Below are 21155 nucleotides of genomic sequence, written 5' to 3' on the forward strand. Positions count from 1 at the left end.
ATAGCATGACCTCATCCATGGCACAGGAGAAATCTGCATGCAGATGACCCTTCGTCCACAAACATGCGGGGATACCAGGAATCAGGAAGATTTATATCTTTAATTACTTTTTTTGTTCGGGAGGGTGGAGCTGGGAGGGGTAGCTCAGCAATACTTAAGAGTGCAGGCCAAAACAAAGCACATTGTTTTTAGAATAGCTGCAGGTTCCTTTTGGGTGATACATGTGTTTGTGGGGGAAAAAAATGCTGTTGAACCCTTTGTGATGATGCTACACCCTGGTGCCAACAGGACAGCAGTTCTCAGCCTGCTCCTGGGAAATGTGTGAGGAAGGCATAGGCAGGATACCAGAGCAGCAGTCCAGATCTCTGGGTGATTTTTGAAGTATCAGATAGTGTATTTGCTGAACCAGTTTGCTGAACCCATCCCTTCCTTCGAGAACACCCTTGTTGGTACCGTTTCTCCCCTCTCATTGCCGCATCTTCCAACAAAGCGTTCGGTGACTTTTACTGACAGTCATGCCCACAGGCCACTGAGAAGCAAAAAACCGACACTAACCGTCAGATCAAAGGGCACGCAACAGGAATGTGTGAAACGGTGAGGAAGCTTCACGTGAGTAAAGATGGTTTATTAGAGCTGTATGCTGAGGTTAAACATTTGCTACAGGGAAACGCGATGCTGAGATGAGACAGTGCAAAATGTATGATGGACAAATCCTGTTCCCCGCAAGGCCACACACCCATCAGGAACTCTGGACTCAGCGAGTTATTTCTGCAGATCATCTTCTCAAAGTGCACCTGTAGTTACATCTGTTCTGGTATTTTAAACAATCACCCTTCAACCGTGACATAATGAGGTGTTTAACAACTGCTGTACCAGTCATTCTCCACCACAGGCACAGGTACCAGAAAGAAACCACTGGCTGTGGTTTACCAGAAATGACCAATTTGAGGGGGATGAGATGCTTTGTGACGCTCCTTAACATCTTGGTCACTCAGAAATGTAGGTATGGTACAGTGGCCTAAAAAAGGCAAAGTAGCACTCATACCATAAAACACTAACTTGCTAAACTTTTGTGTGTGTGCCAGCTTCCATCGCTAAGTGCATGAAGAATTATCTAGCTAACAATAGTCTGCATTAGCGCTTTTGCCATTACCTATTTCCATGTAAGAGCTGTTATAGAACTGACTTGGGTGCTTTGTGGACATTCCTAGGGCTTTCAAAGAGAAAGCAGTAACTCTCTGGCCACATTCAGAGCTGTTCTGTTAAGGCATAGAGCCTGACTTTCAGGTTTCGGTATTCAGCTTTTTCAGCATTTGAATTAAGGGCTAAAATTATGTGATTCTGACTTTTAGTAAGTACAACATCTGCTAGAAATTCAATTTTGTGAGTGAGCATTTGCAATATACATAATTTCCAGCAAGAAGAGAGGCACTACAGCAAACCTTGGCAAGGTGGGGGGAAATTCAGATTTCAGTCCAGCAGTGCTCCTTGTCAGGAGAGGCAATTGAGATACCCATTCTCTGGCACATTTTGTATGGCCATGAGATGTCAACCACCAGAGGCCACGTTAAAATATCAGGTGAAGGAGAGTGTTATCTGCCCGAACAGCCAGCAGACACATGTGCTGCTGCAGCAACCCACTAGGGAGTAGGCAGGAAGGGGAAATTAAAGCTGACACACAATTAGAGTAAAGTGAGTCTGCGAGTGCTCCTGAAAGCCCATGGAAAGCAAATGGAGATCAGGCAGAAGCTATTTCCAGGCAGAATTTGGGAGTGAGAGGAGCTGAAATAGGCTTTTGCTAAGAACTAAATTCAAACCCTCCCAAGAATCCAGATTTCGTGTTTAACACTCCTCATATCTGCTTGTTTTGTGGCAGCTCACACACACTAAGCTGCAGTCAGATTGCAGAAATGAAAGAAAAAAAAAACAAACAAAATGAACAACCACCAAAAAAACTCCAACAAAACAGAAAAGGTTTCTCGTAATAGCTTAAATAGACCTAAGGATTTCTGCCTGACTTCCAACACAGGGAGCACTCTGGAATCTTAATGAAGTTAAAGCCAGGCGGAGGGGCTCGGCACCTTTGGAAAATCAGCCCACTTATCTTTGTAGATGCCACTGCCCGCTCCTGTTAACATTGGCACTTGTACCCAGCTGGCAGCACAAACCAGCGGATGATAAACTCATTCATTGTGATGAGGCAACAAGAGGGAAAATAACTTGAGGAAAAGTGGAATAGCAGAATTGTGCTTTCTTAGCCAGGCAGGAACCGCCAGATACATTCCGACACGTGCTGAGGGCTTTCCCCTGGCTGCCTTCTCCAGCTTTGCAAAACCCTGCAAGCAAACAAAGAGAAGGTGAAGGCAGGAGCTGGGTACCGCACAAAACACAGTGTTACACAGGTAAGTGGAGCAGGTGAACGTGCAGGAATGGGACGAAAAAAGCTGAGCAGTCACATTGCATTAAGAGGCAAAGAAAGCAGCCGCATACACAGTGGGGCAGGTGCCCCTTTCCCTCCTTCTCTCTGTCGTGATCACTGACCCCAGTGCAGCGACGGGGTTTCTGATTGCTTCTGTGGTGACTCCTGCCCCATCCAGATAACCAGACAAAACCATATGCAACCTACTTCCTTGTTGATTTGTTAACAGAACGTACAACTCTTTAGTTTGCCCAGCAGTGTTCACTTCAAAGGATCTTTATGCGGAGCAGTAACCACACCTGCCACTGACATGCTGCCCCCAGCCCCCTGCAGCGCTGAGCCCAGGACACAGGAAGAACTATTAATTACCTGCTAGGAGGAACTCTTAATTACCTTCAGAGAGGACTCCCAAGCTCTAAGGAACATTCCTCTCACCACTCAAGTCAGGCCTCTGCTTGTCTCCCCCACGTGAAGCTAACACAGCCTCTTTATCACATTATGGGCAGAGATTCTGGTTCTAACTGAGACCCCTGGGACCAACTCTAGCTAATTCTGCAACAAGGGTCACTGCTTCCCACTGAAAAGCCACAGGAAAATCCCTTTATGTGTCACTCAGTACATGTGCGGGTTAAATGTTCTTCATTCAGTAAAGTCCATGAGCGCTCTCTCATCCAGCCATTTATGCTGACACCATGAAGGGGCACTCACCTAGAAGAGTTTCTCGTAGCACTTGTCACAGTGGACAATGTCCCGGTGGATGAATATTTTATCCAGAAGGTCTCCCATTGCTTTGTGGCAAATTCCACACTGCCAAAGGGAAAACAGGGTGGTTGGACAGTGAATAAGCACCACACAATAAAGACAGCACGGAGGGGGCTGAGAAATGAACAGTGTCTGTTATTTTATGAAGATGTGAGAATGCCAAAGTGTGACCTAGTTTGAGGCTAAACTTTTCTACAGCAGACAAACGCCCCTGCAGGCTTCCTCCTCCCACACTCACCATTTCCACAGACTTTACTTGTAAATGTTGCAGAGGTTGAGAGATTCAGCAAGACCTGCAGTGGGGCATAAAGGCCAAAAAGCAGCAAGTCTGCCACAGGGACATGAGGAAAGAGGGTGCTGCTATTCTCCCCGCTGACAATAAGGAATTCTTCTTGTTCTAATACACATTTATTTGAGAAGCTGAAAAAACTTTTGCGTACATAACCAACACCTATGGCTGCATGACTTTGTTTCATCCCGATGCGGATGCAAGGATTTGGCACACACTATATACATTAGTCTGAAAGTCTGAGGATGGAATTCGCACCAAGATTCCTCCTCCCACCACTCAGTTTCACAGCAGCACACAGAGGGCAGTCAGTAGTTAAGGGATTTTTTTTACCCTGAAACAGTATTCGTGGCAGCAGATGTTCAGATGCTCTATTATGATCTTGGGGCAGTCTCGGATCTCACGGCTGCAGTAACTGCAAACAGGTTCACTGGACCTGTGAAGGAACAGGAGAGTGAATTCCTCTTAACACAAACTGGTTCCAGTCCCAGTGCTGGTACCAGGAGTTTCTTAGCTAACACCAGCACTGCTCTCCATGAGCAACCTGCTTCTGCATGTGTTTGACTGTGTCCAGTGACAGCACAGAGGGACACATGTTATCCCAGGGATGCAGAGACCACAACAGCGGGGCAGTACAGATCTTTAAGTCCATATCACTGTATTTTCCAAAGACCATTTACAGTTCATGCAGTTATTTCGTCAAACAAACATTAATATTGTAAAAAAGCAAAATCTTAAAGTAATTTCTGCTTAACAACTTGCTGAAACCCCCAAGGCAGCCCCAAACTGTCCTACCTCTGCAGGGGAGCACTGGACAGGTAGCTGTGGTGGCTATAGGGTGCTCGCTCCGAATCGGTGAAATCCACAAGGCTGCTACTGGAGACAGAAGGAAATATCAGCACTTGGCAGTGATATATGGGAAAAACATCTCGGATGCAATCACTAAACACTAACCTAAAGTCCTAACTGCAATGTCCCAGTTGCCTGTTCCTTGGAGACAAGGTTGGTCCTTCCTAATCAGCTCTGAAAAGGAATTTCCCTAATGGAGAGGGCTGCCCTGAGAGAGTGGAGCTGTCAGCAGCACTATCTTTGCTGTATTTATGTATAACATCATCTCTATGTTCCTGCTCCGGTGGGGGGTTTGGACTAGATGATCTTTTGAGGTCCCTTCCCACCCCTAACATTCTGTGACTCTGTGATTCTGTATTCACACTGCATGTTCTCCATAGGGGCAGCAATATCCTGCTCCCTGCCCCACACCACAGTCACTGTACCTCAGGTCAGCCCCAGAGCCTGCTCTGGGCTCAGCCTGGCAGAGAATGTTTGCAAGGAGCAAGCAGAGACAGCAAAGAGCTGGTGGCCCTAGAACCTGACTTCAGAGCACTGAAAAACGTCTCTGGCTGCTGCTGTCGCCATGGGGAGAGGTGGGATGTGGGCAGCATGGCTGGGAAATGGGGACATGTACCCTGAAATGAGGTGGCACAGGCACACAGCAGCTCTGCCACCCTGTCACCCTCCGTGCCAGGAGGAGCAGGGCATGTTAGTCCCACAGGAGGGTCTGTGACCATCAGCTCAGGAAGGGGATGAGAAGACCTAACAACCTTGACAAAGCAAAGGGAAAGACACCGCTGCCTCCTGCTCTCTCCCTCCTCCGGTATGTTCCCGACCACATGCTCCCACCGCCTTACTCCTTGCCAGCCATCAGACCCCTCTGTGAGCCAGGTTGTGTCATCAAAACAGCAGAAAAAGCAAGACTGGGTGGGCTGGGAGCAGGGATAAAAAGTGGGGGAGCAGGAGAGAAGGGGGAGCAAGGGCTCCTCTGTCAGCAAGAGCCACAGCTGTGCTGCCCAGGGGTTCACTGCGTCCCATCAGCAGGTCTGGAGCTAGGACAGGCACAGGCTGTGGCCCAGACCATGGGGACCAACGTATTTTCCACCGGCTGCGAGACATGACTGGCAAACCCTGCACTGGCTGCTGGACTGGGAACCTCTACTCTGCCCTGGTGAGACCACACCTGGAATATTGTGTCCAGTTGTGGCCCCTCAGTTCCAGAAGGACAGGGAACTGCTGGAGAGAGTCCAGCGCAGCCACCAAGATGCTGAAGGGAGTGGAGCATCTCCCGTGTGAGGAAAGGCTGAGGGAGCTGGGGCTCTGGAGCTGGAGAAGAGGAGACTGAGGGGGGACTCATTCATGGGGATCAATATGGAAAGGGGCAGTGTCAGGAGGATGGAGCCAGGCTCTTCTCGGTGACAACCAGTGACAGGACAAGGGGCAGTGGGTACAAACTGGAACACAAGAGGTTCCACTGAAAGATGAGAAGAAACTTCTTCCTGGTGAGGGTGGCAGAGCCTGGCCCAGGCTGCCCAGGGAGGTTGTGGAGTCTCCTTCTCTGCAGACATTCAAACCCGCCTGGACACCTTCCTGTGGAACCTCAGCTGGGTGTTCCTGCTCCATGGGGGGATTGCACTGGATGAGCTTTCCAGGTCCCTTCCAATCCCTGATGACCTGTGATTCTGTGAACCTGTGAAATCCTGCCCCAAATACACCCATCAGTAAAACTTCTCTGGCCTCACTGGTGTCCCGATGTTTACATATGGACCCTATAAATAGCAGCTATTTTCATGGCTTACTAATCTCCCAAATCCTGAACTATTATGCAGGAAAAGGCACAGAGCACACCCTTGGTCTCACCCAGCTGAGTGTTCCCTCTCTGCCTTCTGTTTGCCTGTGGCTTTTCAGATGCTGCAGCTACGCTTATCTTTGGTTGCTGACATCTGCTTTGCCGACCTACGGAAAAGGCTGGAGATTTATGGGGTGTGTAATCAGCTACCCCTGTCATGCCAACACAGCACTGAGGGAGGACAAATGCCAGCAGGGAGGCATCAAACTGGGTGTTAACTGGCCGCCCCATCAATGGAAACACAAGGTACATCAGGCCAAATTCTGCTTGTAGTCACATTAGTGTCAACCTGGAGTAGCTTTACTTAGTTTATGTAGCAGAATGCAAAAGACTGAAGATTTAAGCTTGAAAATGATATCTTTTAACTTTTTCTAACTCATAAGTAACCTTTTTGAGTGAGAACCTTCAACCTCCACATTTTTTTCACCAATTCCAACAACTTCCCTGTGCAAATGCACAGTGAAGTCTGACAGTACCAAATATGCAGCCTAAAAACTTGCAGCGTAGTGTTTTCAGCCTGCCAACCCACTCAGAGGGGAAGTTCACCCCTCCACCAAGGGCTGTGGAACAAAAATCCTCCTGTCGCCGCAATGGGACTGCAGTGATATCCGTCTGGGTCCCCAAAGCAGCGCTGCTGCCTTAGCAAAACTCTCTGCCAAGCCAATGTAATAATCCCTCCAGGGCTAATTAGCTCAGGCACAAGAGCATGCTGACGCGGTGCTAACGGCTCCAGCTCGGAGCTTGCTCAACGCATGTTGGCTGGCAAGGCCACGCGTTGTTGCTTTGCACACGTATGTAGCCACACGACTGCGTCTGGACACTCCTCGTACCTGCTGTAGCGTGGGGAGGCTGATAACTCGCTGCTGTTCACGTACTCCTTCACAAAGAGGACCCCTTTTCTAGGAAGGGATAGAAACAGAACGAGAAGCATTTGCATTAGAAAAGGCTGGAGCCGATGAGAGACAGCGCGAGGGACCACATGTGTGCGCTTGGATTTGTAACGTATGCGTGAAAAGACAGAGTGAGATGCTGTTGTTCTTGAATAAATACTGAATATCAAGCATTGGTGCTAATAAGACCTAATGTACCCCTCTAATTAACCCACCAAAACAAATCAAGTTAATTAAAAAGAACGGGATGGATAATATAACTCTTTCATCTAGTTATCCCCTGTTTTGCAAGGATAAGTCTTTTTCAAAATCATGTCAGGATTATGCACACAATAAGTATTTAGAGAGCTTGCGGTTCTGCCCATTAACATCAAAACCCTACTGGCACAGCACACAGCGCCTGTTTAGTCACTGGAATATCTCCAGCATTTTCACCCATTATAAACTCCTGCTGTTTTGTTTTGAGGATGTTTTTGCCTACAGAGCCGACCTTTCTTGCCTATTCCTCCCTCTTTACAATGTTGATTTCAAAATGACATGCCCCCATCTGTCCGTCTGTCTCCAGCTCTGTCACAGACCAAGGGGAGATGCTGTGCCCACCGGCTCTCTTCCCACAGCCATGACATGAACTAATCAGGCTCTTTCTCCATGGTGCATTTTCATTGCTGCCTGTAAGCTATGGTTAATCCTCTCTTGTACATGAGCAAACTAAGCCATGTCACAGCAAAGGAAAGAAAAGAAAAGCTTTTTTTATAACTTAGCATAGACACTTCCCATGCCAGGCATTTCAGATGAGTCTCCTACTTGGGCAGGTGGTGTGATAACCAGGATGTAGCAAGGCCAGGAGGACACACATATTGACCATGCTGACTTTGAATCCCCTCCCTAAATTGCATAAAAGCCTGCAGTAGTTTTCACCTTTCAGGCGGGCCTGTGGAAACCAGAAATCCCAGAATATAGCTCTGACCTGATAGTTGCACTGTGACAGGACACACTCTTCTGTAGTACATGAGAGATCAGGGTCCTGTGCCAGGCCCACCAAAATTAGATACACTTGCTGGAAAGTGCTCACTTGCTATGATTGACAACAAGGCAAAGAGTCTGTGATGAGTGTATACGGCATGAGGAGCTCTTTATGTCCCTCCAGTTACAGTGTGTTATGGAATATTCAGGATTTTGCCACACTAAAGAGAAATCACACAACTCACACAGTAAGCTACATCCCAATCTCTAAAAATGGGCACCTGGAGAAAAGTACCCAGCCCAGCTCTCATTTGGGTGGCTCTGGCCACCATGGCAATGTCTGTGGCTGAGAAATGTCCCGTGGCCCAGATGCCAAGCAGCAAAGCCTGGCTTATCTTCACCAAATAGGACAGCTGCATGCAAAACCTGTATTGCAGCGGGAGGATCGTGACCACCCTTTGCTCTTTACCCGGCAGTGCTGGAATCGGGCTGGTACCCAGAGGCCGCTGGGCTGCTGTGCGGGAAGGTGGGAATTGGGCTGCAGATCCTCTCACTCGACCCTGAGAGAAGCCTGTTGAGAGAGAGAAGAGTCCATGGGCACAAGAAACGTGAGCCATGACACGATCCAAGCTGGCAGCCACGACCTGCCGCTACTGCTAGGAGGGTAGTTTGGGAGAGTGCAATATTAAGGCCCTTAAACATAGAGATTAATTCATCTTCATCATGGACCAGAAATGCTCCTCTTTCTTTTTACGTCTGCCACATAATTGCACTACTTCCCTGGAGAAGTAATTTGGAAAAATCTCATTTATAGGGCCATGGGAGAAAAGATCGAACAAGATCTTCAAATAAGTACAGAGTTTAAGTGAATCACGTAGCCTGAACGGGAGCAGCTACGGAGAGAAACGGCACACAACATATTGCAAGGGAGGAAGAGATGTGGGACATGTTGGCCAAAGTCCAACATAACTATCCCCAGCATCACCATCGCCAAGTAAATAATTTCAAAAGCTGCAGAAGGAAGAAGACAGCAAATCCATGGCTACTAAAATGTCATCGGAAAATAGCTCTGCCTACCCACTCAGCAGTGAGACCTGTTAAGTTCGCCTTGCAAGGATGAAGCTGATCTTGCCTGGAGCCAGTCCTAGGCTTAATCAAGGATCTTGTGCTTCCTGTTCACACCCACAACATATTCCCCTTTACAGAGTCAACACTCAGACCTGCACTGGTGCCTCCATACAGTGCCAGACCGCACGTGGATGCACTGACACTGCCGCGAAGGGCTGCAGAACACCCAGGGTAATGGTATTCCTTATTGGATACCTCCCACCCATTCCAACAGCCTTGTTCTGGGACCAGTTCGGTCATTTAATCATTGACATTCTGGAGATAATTATTATCTCTCTCAACACCCCTCTTTGCTTTTAGCTCTCTGGTTTTCTGTAGCCTCTGCAAAGGCTGATTTCTCGTCAAGTCAGGGCAGCCAGGAACCAGCCCTTCATTCTTCTGTCACTCTATTCTGGCACCCACGTGGTGAAAAATCCCCAGAGATTGATGTATCACAGACCCTGTGCTGGGCAGCTTTTGCTAGGAATAGTTTAAGAGTAGTTCTGTGCCTCTAGATCACACATCCACTCCCTAGAAACATTTCATCTCTCCTTCAGCTCTTGGCTTTGCTTCCTAGCTTCTCTTCCTCAGCAGTTTCATGGAGGTTTTCCTCACAACCATCAAGACTACCCGTTTACCTGGTGCTGTTATAGTTTAAGCTGTCCATGTAGAACGGCACCCTGTGGCTTCTCTGGGGAGTGGTGGTGTCTCTGGGAAGGGATTCGTAGCTACGAAAGGAAGTGACACAATCTCAAGCACTGAACTTGGGCACATGAGGGATTCTCACTAGTGGTGAGAATCTCGGCTGTTTCCCTGCTTAGCATCAAAATCACCCACGCACCACAGCCATCCATGCAAACCACACCTCACTGCACACACTTAGACCCATGGAATTATTAAGAAGTGGGTCAGGACACTCCAGATACGGAATAAATGTAGCAGTAGGGTTGTTCTTTGGGTTAACAGGCCTGGATTCCCTTTGCTTCCTTACCGTCCAGCTATGGAGCTAAATTCACAGTGACCCCTGGCACTAGCGCTGTCATATCTGCTGTTCTTAGGGCTGCTTCTCTCATCATAAACTCTCCCTTCGTAATCTGGGGCAGGTCTGGCAAGGAAGCGCAAAGCCCTGATTACATTGTACCAGGAGTCACAGGAGTCCTCATGTTGCCTAAGGAATGTTTTTTCTCAGCGATCACTATCACAGTGCAGTGTCCTGCTCTGCCCCTTTCACCTGTGCTGGTTCTGCAGCCACAGGATGCACACAAAGCTCTGACTCAAAATCTAACACTCAAGAGTAACACCGAAGCAGTTCAGAAATTGATATAGCTTCAATATTGTTTCCGTCTCCTCTCACCAAAACCACCACTGCGCCATCTGCACGGGTGAACTCCTGACCCGCTGGCCCATGGGGTGTCAGACCTGCAGGTTTTTACTTTTCTAAGACAGATTCATTATTGGAATGGCTTTAACCTATGGGCAGAGCTCAGGCTCTTTCAATAGGGAAAATGAGCTTATAGTTTATGGTCATTCTTTTCTTGCAATTGCCCTGGGGCACAGATTATGTTTATGTTGTATATCAGCGCTTTGATCCTGATTAAAGCTTCAGGCAACTGTATAACTTAATGTTAAACAATGCTGAAAAACACTGCAAATCGATGCTGCATTAAAGAGAGAAAGAGGGACAGACTAAGCTCATCCTAAGATGAGGAAAACCCTGCTCTGGGCAAGAACTGCATTCAGTCTATGATATAAACCCAAGGGGAGGAATGGAGTGTGAGTTTCTTGCACTCCAGAAAGACGTGTCAGCATCACGCAGTGATGGGCGGGTGATAACAGGCTATGAAGTACAATAAATGTCTGTCCCATTTTTTCTAGTCCTAGTCTGCCAACGCCTCCAAAAGCAAATGAGAGCTTTGTGACACCAACTTTCTGAAAAAAAGCTAAAAGGGTGAAGTCTACATTCAGATCACATGAACGGAGATATGTATATCATACATATAATCACACAACTTGTCTCTTATGTCATTCGGGGTCATGAGAAATAAAGAACAGACAGCTCCTGAATCATCGTTTCTGCAGCTACAGAGGAGAAGCAGATGTGGTCTCTACACATCTGTCAGGTTTCTGGGCAGCATGCAGGTGGTTTGACTACAACCTGCCAAGAAGTCTGCAGTATTACGGAGCAGTTATGAGCTTCAGCCCTTCATGTCCAAAAAATTATCTTGTTCCATGCATTGTGAGACCTGGCAATACTGTTGCTCTCTCTGGGAACAAAATCCTGTTCTGACTTCTTGACGCAGTGATTGTACAACCTGGACCAGAGCTTCTGTCAAATAGTTTGGTGCCAGCAGCTTTCCCTGTCTCTACGTCCCATCCCAAGCCCTTACCTTCTGCTGCCGCTGAATACTTGGCTGTCTACGTAGGACGGTATCCTGTGACTGGGTGCTGACACGCCGGTGTGAAAGGGCTGGCGCTCCATGCGCAGTGGCATGGGATGCTGGGTCTCATATGCACTGAGCGCGCTCTCTTTTGAGCTGAAGTTAGACCTGCTAAAGAATTAGAGCCAATTTGACCATAAGGCAAATGACTGTATTTGCTATGACCAGCTCACATGAGTGTTCAGAATTTGCAGAGGCTGGATTGTGCCTCTTTCTACTCACAAGAAGAAAAACCATGGTGTTAATGTGTTCTAAAGGTCAGAGGGAATGGCAGAGGACTGCACTCCTTCCCCTCACCTGCATGAGCTGAACTCCCAGCACAATGAAATGCTGCAAGATTCAGCAGTTCTCTGAGTTGATTTGCTAACTGAAATGAAGTACGAACAACCATAGAGAGTCATAGAATAGTTTGGGTTGGCAGGGACATCTTCCCAGCTCCCCCAGTGCCACCCCTGCCATGAGCAGGGACATCTTCACCAGCTCAGGTTGCTCAGAGCCCCGTCCAGCCTGGCCTGGGATGTCTCCAGGGATGGTTCGTCCACCACTTCTCTGGCCAACCTGGGCCAGGCTCTCACCACCCTCAGGGGCAACAATTTTTTCCTCACGTCTGGCCTGAGTCACCCCTCCTTTAATTTAAAACCATCACCCCTTGTCATGTCACAACAGGCCCTGCTAAAAAGTCTGTTCCCATCTTTCTTATTGGTCCTTCTAAGTATGGAAAGGCTGCAACAAGGTTTCCCCAGAGCTTCTCTTCTCCAGCTGAACACCCCAACTCTCTCAGCCTGTCCTCCCAGCAGAGCTGTTCCAGCCTCGGGTCATTTCTGTGGCTCCTCTGGCCCCTCTGCAACAGGTCCATGTGTGTCCTGTGCTGAGGACCCCAGAGCTGGACACAGTGGGGTGGGATCCTAAACCTAATATTCCTTTTGTCAATATAATTTGATTAGCATACCCTGGGTGGGCAAATTTACACAGGTCCAGGACTTCAGCCAGGGTTGTATCAAGAAGCAGGAATGGCAAAGAATGAGGATTTGGGAGCCAATGATGGGGAGGAACAAAGACACAGTCCCACTGTACCTGGCTGCCACTGGGTTGGGCTCGTTGTGTCTCCAGTCCCCTGGGCTCTCACGGTAACTCTCTGTGGTGGGGTGGGTTTGTTCTTCATAACCTGGAGTGATCCTGGCCAGGGAGGAAAAACCCTGTTAGCAGCTTTAGTGCTTGTGTCTAAACCTGCCCACTGCGGCGAGTAAATGCAGTAATATCATGATGATGTTGGTTTCTGAGTTCAGTAGCCAAGAAATGAGCAGTTGTTGCCAGAACAGGGCAACAGGGAGAACACCAGGTGTTTGAGACTACAGTAAAGACATGCCTGGTCCTCCGGCTCCGTACCTTTCCCAGGACGGGTCAGATTCACTTGCACATCTGGTCTCTGGAGGAACAATGCTGCTTTCTCTAGGCAGAGAGCTGGACCTGCCAAGACAGAGACCATTATAGTCTGCAGAAGTGCCACTGCACATAGAATTACTGTAGGATCATAGAGTCATAGAATCATTCCAGTTGGAAGAGACCCTCAGGATCATCGAGTCCAGCCTTAACTTCACTCTGGCACTAAACGATGTCCCTAAGAACCCTGTCTGTGTGCCTTTTAAACCCCCTCAGGGATGGTGACTCCACCACTGCCCTGGGCAGCCTGTTCTAATGCCCCACAGCCCTTTCTGGGAAGAAATTGTTCCAATTTCCAATCTAAACCTCCCTTGATGCAACTTGAGGCTGTTTCCTCTGGTCCTGGCGCTTGTTCCTGGGGAGCAGAGCCCGACCCCCCTGGCTCCAAGCTCCTTTCAGGCAGTTCAGAGATCAGAAGGTCTCCCCTCAGCTCCTGTTCTCCAGCTGAACCTCTCAGGTCCCTCAGCCGCTCCCATCACACTTGTGCTCCAGCCCCTCACCAGCTCCTTCTCTCAACTCACTCCAGCACCTCAAGGGCTTTCTTGTTGTGAGGGGCCCAAAACTGATCCAAGGATTTGAGGTTTGGCCTCACTAGTGCCCAGTGCAGGGGACAGTCACTGCCCTGGTCCTGGTGGCCACACTATTCTTGATGCATTTATTATATACTTATTGCAATATGTCTCTGCTTCCAAATGGTAAGGTCTAGACAGCAACTCCTGGCAGTCCAGCTGGACTGATGCTTCCAGCTAATTAGGATGTTTTCTCCCAGGCTTTCATATAAAATCATGGTAAGGGATTCACTCAGTACCACTAGAATCAGGCACAAAAGGGGAGCCTGGGAGCAGGTGTGATCAGTGTATATGTATGGGGGAAGACACACAAGAAATTAACCCTCATCCTACAGGAAAAGGCAGGGGGGGTCATTATCTGATTCCTTACTGAGTCATGCTGGGCTCATGTTCAGTATGTTCCTTGGACCTTGGAGGCTCTGGGTGGACATCATGGTCAGGAGGTTCTTGTCCCTTCTCAGTACGGTTGATTGAGTCTGTAAACCTAAAATAAAGATCTTTGCTTAAGGCTTTGAAGAAAACTTTCTGGGGTGGGTAGACATCCATTCCCTAGACAAGAGCCCGCAGGCATGGAGCAGGAGACTGTTTGGCCAGAGCTATTCTAAACTGCCCTGGTACCAGCCTGATGGGTATCATGTATACAAATCCCACTCTGGCTTGCAGGGTCACAACTAGAGGCCTTTCATCTGAGATTGTCGCAGAAGGAAAACATTAGGCATAGGAGAAAGCACTCAGAATTTCTCAGACTGACAGATGCTTCTAAAACCTCAGGACACACTCACACATGATTTTGCAGCATTCATAAATGCTTGGATAGTACTTGCTGAGGTCTCCAGGCAGCAGAAGCTACTGCAGTACCAAGAGAACCACGGTGATGCCCAAGGACCCACGTCACGTGCTGTCAGTGCGGAAACTGTCTCTTCACACACTGTGTGATCCTGTCTCATCCCACTGGCTTTTCCCACTAGCGCGGGTGGTAGTCCCTGTGTAATGTGCTGTCATAAAGTGCTTGCTCCTGGGTGCCAAGCAGAGGAGCTGTTCTGTGGTCTCAGTTACATTGGGAATGAATAAGACATGAAGAATTATGAAGTGAATAGAGACTGTCGGTAAGTCCTACAGACCACTTACCCTCCCTGGATCAGCTCTGGTTTATAGCCATCTGAGGCCCACGTGCTCTCATGTCCCCTTTCTCTAGGGGTGTTCCCCTCTTTCAAATCTTGGGAAGACCTGGCAAAGGAAAAAGAAACCCCACTCGTGGCTGTCAAGCACAAACACCTGAAAGCTCAGTTCAATGCGCACTGAGAAGAAAGAAGGTCACAAGGCTTTGGTGGAGGATATTCCAAGGGCTAAGCTGTAACCAGCACAATGAAGCGCTGACCTCAGCATGGCACGAAACACCGATTAGCTGCTTGGAATTCAATGGATGGGTCAAGCAGCAGCATTTTCACATGCTGAAATTAGCTCTTTAAAATACTCATCCAAACCATGTTTTCTCTAGACAAACACACTACTTTCTAGTGTAAAAGCAGACCTGCAGGGTATCGCAGTAGTTATTGAGGCTATATTGTACATCAGAATGTGTGTGCCAGGACATCACATCTAATCCAGTGTCTGATAACACCTGAGGCTGAATTTGAAATGTTCCTCTCTGTCCAATACTCTGCAGTTTTTCTGTAGCCAGACTCACTCATTCAGTGTATCCAATACCACTCAGCACAGCTGCAACTTCCTGTGCCTTTCTAGCTCAAACTCCCTTTTCTCAGGATGCTTGTTGACTTTGCGCTGGCTCTTTGGAGCAGCAGCCCTGCTGTTGCTCAGAGAAGAGCTGGATCTACTGGAGGAGGAGTTGTTCTAGCATGCTAAGTACAGAGGTGGATCTGAGAGAACCAGTTGGGAAATGGCTGTGCTGGAGCTGTGCTTCATGAGACTCAGCAGCTCCATTGAGCTCTGCCTTTTCCCCTGGGACAGGAAGGGCCATTCTGTCTGACAATACTGTTCCAGGAGAGGAGTATTAGCCAAGGAAACCTAAGTCATGCCTGCAAGGAAGAATGGTAAAGACATGGATGTCCAAAGAATGTTGGACTGAGGAGAAACGTGGCCTATTCCTAGTCCTGCTGCTAATTCAGGATGAGATTCAGCCATCCACGTACAGTTGGCATCTGAAACAGGCCTTCAACAGAGGTGTCCAAAACGATGACAATGACAGTTGTTTGGCTGGTTTTCCTGTGAGTTTTTAGAGATATTAGCCATCTCTGCACTAGGGTGCAAAACCCAAAGTACTCAAAAGCTGTACCAATCCACACAAAGGGACTCCCAGGAGTGCACCCTGATTGTCCTTACTGCCCCAGCTCCTATCCCGCTCCACACCTTGGGCTTCTCCCTGTGGGGGGCAAGGGAGGAGAAGCGGGTGATGCTCATATCCCACCCCAGGACTGGGACAGGATGCAGCAAACATCTCTGTCCAGGCTCATAAGCACAGCACAGGCGGAGCTGAAAGGAGATCAGAGCTGAACGGTGCCACCTGCAGCCAGGCCAGGAAAAAAAATGGGGAAATGTTAAATGCATTTGCTGTGTGGTTACAGCGTTCAGCGAACACAGTATGCAATTTCCTATTTCAATGGCTATTGGAGAAAGGAGCAGGCTAGACCTTGGACAAATGGCCCTTATTATGCTCTTCTTCTTGTGCTTTGTATTTCCTGAGCAACTGGTATTTCTGAGGCTTTCAACAATGAGAAAGAACATATTAGGAGGCATGGGGTCAGCAGGTCAGGTCCTTACGTTGTGTCATTCCAGTAAGGCTTGCTGTACGCTGGGACATCAGGACTGGTGTATCTGCTCTCTTGGGGGCTGCTTCTCTCCTCGTAGCCCAGGACAGATCTGATAATCAAAGAAAGGCCCATTACGTCTTTAACAACTGGCAAATTAATCATTGCACTAGCGAGTACTATCTCCTCACCAGGCAAGGCTTGTGTCAATCTGTACCATTTATTGTCCCACACCAGGTTTTTTTCTCTAGGGACCATATTTAGATGACAGTTGTATTTCATTGTATTTCATTCATCTGACACTCCAGTATTGCTGTAGCATTTCACTGGATTGTCAGTGGATGAGAAGGCAGTGACTTAACCCCACAAAGCACACAAGCACCAAGAGGAGAAAAAAAAAGGCTGGGGTGCTTGGCTCATGTCAAACAAGAGCGAGGAGGGATGCAATGCAAACCGCTTGGTTTATTTTGCAAGCTGCACTTTAAACCTCAGCACAGTTGCCTTTGTCCTTGGAACAAAAGCTGTGAAACGCAGCCTCTTTTTGTGCCTGCCCATTCAGATTTTCCTTAATCCTCAGTATGACTCATACACCCACTAAATTTACCCCACTCTTACCTCTTAAAGGAATATTCTGTGTCCTCTAGGTGCACAGGGGCTCTCTCAGTAGGAGGAAAAGGGGCTTCAGATTGAAGGCTAGACCTGTGAAAAGAAGGAAGGAATCTACAGCTTGATAGCTTGCCAAAGGCTTCATGGGAGACCTGTATGAAATAACAACACTGCACTTCATATGAGACCAGGAAACAGAAAGTAATTTTCTCAGATAACTGATTTTCCTTCAGAAAAAACATTTTCACTACCTCTAATCAAGAAGAACAGAGGCTGTTAATGGAACTAACACAGTTACTTGGCCTCAATTCACATGTCTTGGCTGGATACAAGACTTTTCTGGCCTGTCACCTGGGACAAAGTACAATATGAATAACTTTAGGGAAGACCTTCCTACATTACTAGCAGCAGCTGTAGGTCTTGGAATTTACACCATCCTACTGGGAGCTTGTGATCCTCCTCACCTCAGCTAGCAGGTCTGAAGACTTCATTTGCTCACCTCAAGTAAGCCAATACGTGGAGTCAGCTCCCAAAATAATGGACTAAAGTAAGCGAATAAAGCATCTTCAGGGAGATTAGTGTGTTTGGTGTCAACTTTTGCCTGATTCCACGCTTCCAACATTGTTAAGGAAGCAAGCACGCTTTAAAAAGCATGTGGAGTGGAGGTGCTTTTGATATCAATGCTAAAAGCAACGATAAAGCTGCTGAATTTGCTCCCAGGCTGCTTCTGTAGAAAGATGTTGATGTGTAACAGTGAATAGACAGAATGATATTCCCACTGTTCAGCACCCCAGGGTTTTCTGGCTCCCTTTGCTTTGTTGCCCAGTTTGGATTCTGCTTCCAGCTCTACTCTGGACAAGTTACTAATTCTCCACCTCACATGTGCCCTCTGTGAGCAGCACCGTGAGCACCAGCACCAAGCCCTGACCTTGCATGTTCAGACTTTGCATCATCCAGGCAGTGAGAGGTCTCGTACTGATGGTGCAGCTCATCTGTAGCATCTGCAGGTCTGTCCCTGCAACCAGAGTTGGACTTGGTAAGAGAGAACATTTTGTGGGTCTCAGAAGGTAGCTTAGCAAGTTAGAGAATACAGCAAGAAGTAAAAATATCAAACATGAGATTTCCTGTCCTAAACATGACATTTTTTCCTCCTTCCTGCTTAGCTCAGTAAATTTTCTGCAGCAGACCTGAAGGGCAGAGACATAAATTGAACCAGCTCACGCCAGTGCAAGGGAAGGAACTGTAAGATCTCAGTCCATTTGGAGCTTTGCAAGTGCACTCCCAGAACACATTTGTTAGGGCAGTATTAGGTCAGGAAAAGACTCACTCTAAAATCAAGAAGGAAAAGTAAATGTTTCACTGTTAATAGGTTTACACGTACTTTGGTGGGTGAAATCCATTGTTGGCTTCTGTGTGTTCAGGATAGCTGAAAAGGAGAGACAGCACCTTTAGAAAGCATCTTTAGTTTGCATAATGTCCTACAACTACTTTCTAATGCATTTAATAAAAAAGAGGAGGAAATCCCTAAAACTTCTCGGAGCTGTTCCTCAGTATTTTTCTACAGGACAAATGGTGAGAAACTTTGGGGCAATTCAGTGTGCCTGAAGTATGATACAAAGTAGCATTTAGGAACTCTGAACATCATCGACATATGACAGGTGCCAACGGTATGGAGTCATCTGGAAATTCAAGCCAGGACTCTTCCAGACCCAGCGGGATGTCCTACAGCCCACAGCTGCAACACCAGCACCTCCATCTGCACGCACAGAAGGGAAGGAGCAGCCCTGACGTCCCCTAGGAGCTGACAAAACAGGGAACTTCAGGTGTTTGATCCATAACCATATGTTTCTGTTCTTTCCAGGCTGTGGGTGGCGAACAGCACGCAGGTAGATAGCTCTCACTGACCTTCTCTTCTGCCTTTCCTCCCTCACTTCCACTTTCTCAGGCTGGACAGGAGCACAGCCACTGCTCTTTGCAGTTTGCAACCTTTCTTGATTTGTGAAACTCAAAATTTTTTCCAGTGAGGGTGCAGACTCCCTAGAAAACTATTTGGATGAGGGAATAGAGTGTACTATCAGCGAGTTTGCTGATGACACCAAGCTGGGAGGAGTGGCTGACACTGGAAGCTGTGCTGCCATCCAGAGACCTGGACAGGATGGAGAGCTGGGCAGGGAGAAATTTAATGAAATGGAACAAGGGCAAGTGTAGCGTATTGCATCTGGGTAGGAACAACCCCAGGTTCCAGTGTAAGTTGGGGAATGACCTATTAGAGAGCAGCGTAGGGGAAAGGGACCTAGGGGTCCTGGGGACAGCAGGGTGACCATGAGCCAGCACTGGGCCCTTGTGGCCAGGAAGGCCAATGGTACCTGGGGTGGGTTAGAAGGGGGTGGTCAGTAGGTCAGAGAGGTTCTCCTGCCCCTCTACTCTGCGCTAGGGAGACCACACCTGGAATATTGTGTCCAGTTGTGGCCCCTCAGTTCCAGAAGGACAGGGAACTGCTGGAGAGAGTCCAGCGCAGCCACCAAGATGCTGAAGGGAGTGGAGCATCTCCCGTGTGAGGAAAGGCTGAGGGAGCTGGGGCTCTGGAGCTGGAGAAGAGGAGACTGAGGGGGGACTCATTCATGGGGATCAATATGTAAAAGGTGAGTGTCAGGAGGATGGAGCCAGGCTCTTCTCGGTGACAAACAGTGACAGGACAAGGGGCAATGGGTGCAAACTGGAACACAGGAGGTTCCATTTAAATATGAGAAGAAGCTTCTTCATGGTGAGGGTGGCAGAGCCTGGCCCAGGCTGCCCAGGGAGGTTGTGGAGTCTCCTTCTCTGCAGACATTCAAACCCGCCTGGACACCTTCCTGTGGAACCTCAGCTGGGTGTTCCTGCTCCATGGGGGGATTGCACTGGATGAGCTTTCCAGGGCCCTTCCAACCCCTGACATTTGTGAACCTGTGAAATCCTGTGAAAAGCTGTGAAATGGACTGTAGAGACTGCCACATGCTGCCGTGGAACAGGCAGGAACTGAGCTGGTTTAGTCACCTTCAGCAGATCGCTGAGAAGTCCCCTCAGACTCACAGTGGCTGAAATGAAACCAGGGTTTTCTAGAGAGGGAGATGTGCCTGAGAGCAGCGAGTGCGGCACAGTGTGGAGCCCAAGCGAAGGAGATCCACTGTGATCTGGGGATCTTCCTCTGCTTTCCACAATATCTTAGAGTTAGGACACAATTATTCCTTGTCACTGAAAACTTAGTGTGCCACACAGAATGCGCAATTTCCTTTTGTGTTTTGGTTTTCGGTTGATTTTCTTTTTTACAGGGGTCTCTTGTTGCAAAAGTAAACAGGTAGGTGGAGGTTGGAGGCCTAGAGAGACATTGAGTGTGAACCTCTCTATACTGTAAAGAAAAAATAAATAATTAACAATTACATTCCAAAACTGGTTGACATTTGGGAATAACCCTGGAAAATGCAGAAGTGAACCACAAAAGTTGCTTTGGTTGGTTGGTTGGGGGTTTTTGCTGTTGGCTTTGGTTGTAGGTTTGTTTTTCTTGTTTTGTTGTGGTTTTTTTGTATCATAGAAACTAAAAAAAAAAAAAAACAACAACTGGAACAAAAGATCACCCAATTGTATTGAAGAGGGTAGCATTTTCTTTTTGTCCCCTTCCTTAAGCAAAATTTTAGAGAAAGAGCTGCAGTTCCACAAAGCACAGATCAAACCACATTTTGCCAGCAGTAAATATCCATTCCAAGTTTTCCAGACAGCAGCAGTTTCTGATTTGCACACTGCTCAAATCAATAAAGGAATTTCACACTAACTCTACCTTCCATTCGTGGAAACGGCAGTTTCTCTGGGCGCCGGTTCGTCCCATGGGAGCGACTCAGACTTTTCTTTCAGAGGTTTGTCACTAGAAAAAGGAAAATGCTAGTGAGATATGACCTGATGGCGTTTATATTGTATCATCCTAGATCAGCCTACTAACATTTAGTTAGGAGGAGCACCAGCCAGCTCTCCCTCCTACGGAGCTGTTAACGGTGCGTCTATCTCCCTCCTTCCCTGCCAATTAATCTCTCTCCAGTTCTGGGTGGTTTAAGTAATGAGGCATCCTTTAATTTCTCTGGGAGACTGACTCACAATTAGGAGCAGCTACGTGACCCAAATGACCCCAAACACAACAAGTGCATCGTAACTAGGACAGCCGTGCAATGACATACAGGATATATTTACGGGCCTCAGTTG

General features: G+C 47.8%; 1 protein-coding gene across 7 annotated transcripts in view; it reads right to left on the minus strand.

The window, feature by feature from the left end:
- Positions 1–604: 604 nt before the first annotated feature.
- Positions 605–21155, minus strand: part of ZNF185 (zinc finger protein 185 with LIM domain) — a 36785-nt gene continuing 16234 nt past the window's right edge. Inside the window, exons 14-30 of one of the 7 annotated variants that reach the window (XM_065846622.2) lie at positions 20740–20823; positions 18310–18354; positions 17857–17943; positions 16938–17021; positions 16336–16434; positions 14686–14784; positions 13928–14041; positions 12935–13015; positions 12623–12724; positions 11498–11656; positions 9749–9838; positions 8473–8574; positions 6981–7049; positions 4266–4346; positions 3804–3906; positions 3128–3226; positions 605–2336 (exon numbers count right to left, since the gene is read on the minus strand). In XM_065846622.2, coding sequence (XP_065702694.1) covers positions 3128–3226; positions 3804–3906; positions 4266–4346; positions 6981–7049; positions 8473–8574; positions 9749–9838; positions 11498–11656; positions 12623–12724; positions 12935–13015; positions 13928–14041; positions 14686–14784; positions 16336–16434; positions 16938–17021; positions 17857–17943; positions 18310–18354; positions 20740–20823 — 1498 coding nt within the window. In that variant the 3' untranslated portion in view covers positions 605–2336. Of the gene's footprint in view, positions 2337–3127; positions 3227–3803; positions 3907–4265; positions 4347–6980; positions 7050–8472; positions 8575–9748; positions 9839–11497; positions 11660–12622; positions 12725–12934; positions 13016–13927; positions 14042–14685; positions 14785–16335; positions 16435–16937; positions 17022–17856; positions 17944–18309; positions 18355–20739; positions 20824–21155 lie in introns of all 7 variants that reach the window. The other 6 variants (XM_065846623.2, XM_065846621.2, XM_071813388.1 and 3 more) reach the window with 6 other exon arrangements.

Source organism: Patagioenas fasciata, chromosome 11 (genome assembly GCF_037038585.1).
Source record: "Patagioenas fasciata isolate bPatFas1 chromosome 11, bPatFas1.hap1, whole genome shotgun sequence".
NCBI classification, from domain to species: domain Eukaryota; kingdom Metazoa; phylum Chordata; class Aves; order Columbiformes; family Columbidae; genus Patagioenas; species Patagioenas fasciata.